The sequence below is a fragment of the Hipposideros armiger genome, unplaced genomic scaffold (genome assembly GCF_001890085.2).
Source record: "Hipposideros armiger isolate ML-2016 unplaced genomic scaffold, ASM189008v1 scaffold_513, whole genome shotgun sequence".
NCBI lineage: Eukaryota > Metazoa > Chordata > Mammalia > Chiroptera > Hipposideridae > Hipposideros > Hipposideros armiger.
The window spans coordinates 832,221-838,204 of NW_017731863.1; the positions used below are offsets into that span (position 1 = coordinate 832,221).

A 5,984-nucleotide genomic window follows, 5' to 3' on the forward strand; every position below is an offset into this window, starting at 1 on the left:
GATATATATAGGGAGGGGGAGGGGGAGAGAATGCCCAGGAGAAATTTGACTTAATCTGCCTTGTGAAAAAATTCTATTTGTTTAACCCAAAAATGAGAAGGCTGAGACAAAAGCATCATCTTCTAAAACCTTGAAATACTCATAAAAGGGAAGTAACCAGATTTTTTATTGAAAAAGGACCTAGGGAGGGGCTATGGAAATGAGATTTAAGTTAGAGATACGGAAAAAGTTCTAGAAATTAAGGGTTAAACATAGCTACAAATTAACCAATGTTTTCTTGATATCTTTCAAAGCACAATAGAACTTGAGATGATCCAGGTTTCTTCAAGTTTTCTTTAACATAATTTCAGTAGATCAGTGTCAGTTATGGGGGTTATAAAACAGTGTCATTTCAATTTACTTGATTTGGACTTTGGCATAAACATAGCTAAAATACATAATTACATCTTAAACTTTTTATGATTGGTATCCTTTAAAAATTCTTGAATTCCCGAGAATGGACATTCTTCCTAGGTAGAAATTAATTTTATTTAAATTGTAATGTATGAACAATAACAATACTTATAAGTGATTCAGTTGATGATTGAATTTTGAATGACAGGTCCATTAAGTAACATACCTTTTAAAATCAAGAGGATAACGATTGTATTTAGAATTTTGAATGGAAAAAATCTTAGTTTTCAACTTATCTGCTTCTCTAGAATTCTCCTATGCCTGAAAATATAGTGATTAAGAAGGGGTTTTTGGAAAACCAAAATGGCAGGCAGTTGCCCAAAAAACACTTACCTAGGAATGGTTCGTGACTGTGGGGAGCAACAGCGCTGTGTTTTTGCACTGTAGCTTCTAGCCCCTTTATTTCAGAAGGACTTAGTGGAATCAACTCCTTATTTGACATCTGAAAGGACAGAAAAAGAGTAAGGTTCCTACTTGAATTAAATACTTCTTAGCAGCTATCAAACATGGGCTTGCTGGCAGTGCCATGAGTGTCATCATCAATACGGCAGCTGGCATTTACTGAGTACTACGTGCTTAAGCACTCCACGTGCATCATATCACTTCATTTTTAAAATGTTGTGAGGTAGCTGTAGTACAAGTCTTGCCCAAAGTGTTGGAACCATAATTCTAACCTAAGTCTACCTGCCTCCAAAGCCTACATTCTTCATAACCAATACTGAATGTATATACTAAAAGAAAATTTTTAGATAAAGAAAGAAAAGTTCATAACCAATTTCAGTTTTTAAAAGATGATAGCAAAACTATAACCCTTATGAAACTATAATGGGAAATATTGCTTTGGAAGCGAGGTAGATTAAACCAGAAGCTTTTTACCAAAAAGTTATTATACTGTTACACAGTTAGAGGCCAAACAATCTAATATTCAATGTAACTCATCAAAATAAGAAACCATTTACCTATGTTGTCTTAAGTTGAAGTACTTTATCTATAGAATGCCTTTATAATGTACACTACTTGGGGATTTTTATTCTAATGACTTAACCCGTTTCTAGCATATAGCTTGGCATAAAATGAGTATCCAATAAACATTTGCTAAATGTATGAGTAAAATTTAAAAATACCAGATCAAAAGACATGATATTTACTCATATGTAAAAATGTATTTGCAAGTTCCCTTTTGTCTGGTCAGATTTCTTTTTTCTCCTGTATTCTTATTCTTAGACCTACTTTAGAGCTTTTTGTTGTTGGGGCTACATTAAAATTACATTGTATGAGAGTCTTCCAAATATTAGCACTATGTTTAGTCATTTTTGTATATGCAGCAATGTATTGGGCTGTCGGAAAAGTCATGACGTATTTTTTCTGTTTTTCGTTGCAAAAAGGTGTCATGACTTTTCCAACAATCCCATATTTCAAATAGCTAGTATTTGTTCAACTGAAGTAAATAGTAAGTAATACTTATCTTGCAGCTTATATTAAACTTTTTTCCCAGACATAAAGAACATATTTAATCCACCAAATTGGAAACTATTAAAATAACAACTATAATAACTACCATTTATTGAACACATGATGTTTACCAGACACTGTTAAGTTTTGTTTGTTTTCATATTAAATCACTTAACTCATACACCATTCCAAGAGACTGGTGTTGTTATTATTCCTGTTTTACAGATGAGGAAATCAAGTCACAGCGAGTTTAAATAACAAGACTGGGGGTAATAAGCGGTAAATGTCTGATTCACAATTTGGGCCCAGAAAATCTGATGCCAGCAGCTTCAGTATTAACCAATGCCTATTAAAAACCACAGACTAACTAGAAAAGAGCTCATTTATTTTTCATAGAATGGCTTGTTTTCTCAGGAGAAATAATCAACAAGGAGCAAATTTTATTGTTCATTTATTTCATGAATATTATCACTTATGATTGTACTTACATTCCTGCAGTTTATAGCGTGAATATCTTTCATTAAATCTGATGGACTTGAATCACCAATGGATGAAGAAGATTGTAACCTTTAAAAGGTGACATATAAAACATTTTCTCTTTAAAAGGTGACATATAAAACATTTTCTCTAATTACATATTTTTAGATAAAAATTTTCTCCTCTGAAAAATGATAATCTGATAAAAATACAGTGAAGGAACATGAGACTGAATATCATCACAATTTTCACAATAGACTGAATTATTTTTAACAATAGAGTGATGAAAAACACTTCATAGTAAATAGAAACATAAAACTCTGAGGTAAAAGCCTGTAAGTAAATTATGTTACCTGTTTTAATATAGCACATGGCAAAGTAATAGAGTAATATAACATGCTTAGTTTAAAACAGGCATTCACATCAAGAATCAGTTCCTTATCAAGATATCAAACAGAACTGAGAAAAGAAAGGTTTCCTAACATTCTGCAAACTTTAAGGAGAAACTGTGTCATTTTTACTGGAATAGGTCACCCCCAAGGACACAATCAATGAGACACATAATGACACTTTGATCATAAACCTCTTCACAAGACTTAAATATGAATAACTGACAACACCATGTATTATTAAATGGTCAATTAAGTGAAACACATAATGGCATAAATATAACTTTGTCTTTATGTATTCCCAAGATGGCAGCTAACAAGAAATTATATATAGAGAAATTAGAACAGAAATGAAATGAATCAGGTAGGAAAACAAAAGAAAAGATCAGTGGCCTGTCTTGGGAATTTTCACAAGATAGTCAATGTAAATAGCTTGGCTGGCTTTTCTCATTCTGTGGTTCATGGCTTAAAATCATTGCCTGCTTACTTGGCCTTGGCTTAAAGATGAGAACTACGCTTTCCCTCATGTGCTGCACTACCACATTAATCTTTTGAAACATGGCTTTCTTTATATTAGTCGACCGGGGAGAAACCTGCTATGTATGTCTTTCTACTACTTGACTTCACCTTAAACTCCCCACTGAGCTCAGCAACCCAATTCCTCTCTCAATCGTCCCCTTATTCTCTGAAGCCACCATGCTTTCTCCCACCCACCTCCATATGTTGGCTGAAGTACCTCCACATATAAATGCCTTCCCCACTGAATCCTGAACATTCTAATGGTACCCCAGCTGTCAATGTCTGGCTGAATTTCCACTCTTATTAAAATTACCTCCCATCATATATGGTCAAATGATCATATGATCGACAAGGGTGCCAAGATCATTCAATGGGAGAAAGGACAGTCTTTTCAACAAATGGTGCCAGGAAAACTGGATATCCATATGTAGACAAAAGAAGTTGGGCTATTACCTTACACCATATACAAAAATTTACTCAAAATGGATCAAAGACCTAAATGTAAGACCTAAAACAATAAAACTCTCAGCAGAAAGCCTAGAGGAAAAGCTTCATGACATTGGATTTGACAGTGATTGCTTGGATATGATACCAAAAGCGCATGTAACAAAAGAATAGATATAGTAAAAATTATCAAAATTGAAAACTGCTATGCATCAAAGGACACCATCAATAGAGTGAAAAGGCAACCCATGGATTGGGAAAAAATATTTACAAATCAGATCTGATAAGGGGTTAATATCCAGAATATTTAAAGAACTCCTACAACTCAACAATAACAACAACAACAAAAACTGATTGAAAAATGGACAAAGGACCTGAATAGACACTGCTCCAAAAAAAGATACACAAATGGCCAATAAGTACATGAAAAGATTCTCAACATCACTAGTCATTAGGGAAGTGCAAACCCAAACCACAATGAGATACCACTGCATACTCATTAGGATGACTACTATCGAAAAACAAAATAGCAAGCATTTGCGAGAAGTTGGAACCCTTGCTCACTGCTGATGGAGAATGTAAAATGGTGCAACTACTAGGAAAACAGAACAGCAGTTCCACAAAAAATCAAAAATAGGATTATATGATCCAGCAATTCTACTTCTGGGTATCTACCCAAAAAAGTTGAAAGCAGGGACTAAAATATATATTTGTACACCCACATTCATAGCGTCATTATTCACAAATAGCCACAAGGTGGAAGCAACCCAGGTGTCAATGAAGACACAACCAATGTTTCACCAGTGATTTTTTTTCTATTTAAACTATTTTTAATTTAAAAACTTAATTCAAACTGTAAAAAAAGAATATAAAAAGCAAATATTTCTTCTTTTCCACATCTCCCACCCCCAACTCCTAGTCCCAAATATGAGAGGTAACAAATTCTGAACAGTCTGAACAAATGTCTTGCATTGTTATATATCATAAGAGTTATAGGTTCCTTTTCTACAATTCCAAAATCCAAAACACCTTGAAAACTGAAATATTTTCCATAGACCATTTGGCAGCAAAATCTAAATTGATCTGAACGCAGCAAACCGTGATGTAAGTGATTTGAGGTTAATTATTTTTATCCCACTTTGTCTTACTTACTATAAATGTTTACAAAACTTCACTCCAAAAAAATATTTTTAAGCATTTATTATGGAAAATTTCAAACAGATATAAAAGTAGATAATGTAATAAAATCTCATGTACCCACCAAACAGCTTCAGTAATTATTCTTTCCCAACCTTATTTAATGTATGTACACCAAACTCTTCCCCTCTTCCTAGACATTTTACCATTTAATCTGTAAATACTTCATTGCAGAAATACTGATTTAATTGATTATGGGGTGCTGCCCATGATGTAACTGTTCTCTGGGAGTGTTATACATACCCCTTAAAAAATTGAATTCCAAAACACAATCTTTCTAAAATCCAAAGAAATTCTGAATTTAAATCCTATCTGGTCTCAAGGGTTTTAGATGGGCAATTATGGGCCTGTATCCATGCACATTCACATATCCACACCTTTTTTTCTTATACAAGTGGGTTATTATGCATACTATTCTTTGTTCTATTCCTGTGCTTTTTTTCTATTAACCATATATTTTAAAGTTCATTCCATATTAGCATAAATAGAGCTACCTAATTTTAAGTTGCAAACTCCATTGTATGGATATGCCATAACAAGTTATGGCTATGATAAATATTTAAATATTTAAATCACGACTGTAAAAAATGCAGCAATCAACAGTTTGTTCATTGTTCTTTGCATGGTTATATAAGCCTATTTGCTCCAGGGATAGAATTGCTGAGCCTAGGGTTATATACACTTACATTTTTATAGGTATTGTCAAGTTGCCCTCTAAAACACTTGGACTAATTTATACTCTCACAAACAGTCTTAAGAGTGATTGTTTTCTCACTGATATTGAGTATTATCAAACTTTCAAATCTTTGATGATCTTCTAAATGAAAAAAGGTTTCTCATTTAGTTTTGCATATATATATATATTTAAATATTTTTTTTATTTTTAAGATTTTTATTGGGGAATTGGGGGGTTGGGAACAGTGCTGGGGAATTGGGGGAAGGGGAACAGACAGGTTGCTGTCATTTTGTTCTTCAGTCTAGTTGTGGAGGATGTTGCTTCACTGGCCCAAGTTGGCACCATCATTGCGCTTTTCCTGAGTGAGGCAGATCAGT

The 5,984-nt window shown here is 33.4% G+C and overlaps 1 protein-coding gene across 2 annotated transcripts in view; it reads right to left on the reverse strand.

The window, feature by feature from the left end:
• BMAL2 (basic helix-loop-helix ARNT like 2) overlaps positions 1 to 5,984 on the reverse strand; it is a 77,657-nt gene that overhangs the window by 1,337 nt on the left and 70,336 nt on the right. For both annotated transcript variants that reach the window (XM_019668059.1, XM_019668058.1), the window contains 2 exons: positions 2,394 to 2,472; positions 787 to 895 (listed from right to left, as the gene is read on the reverse strand). In XM_019668059.1, coding sequence (XP_019523604.1) covers positions 787 to 895; positions 2,394 to 2,472 — 188 coding nt within the window. The remainder of the gene's footprint in view (positions 1 to 786; positions 896 to 2,393; positions 2,473 to 5,984) is intronic.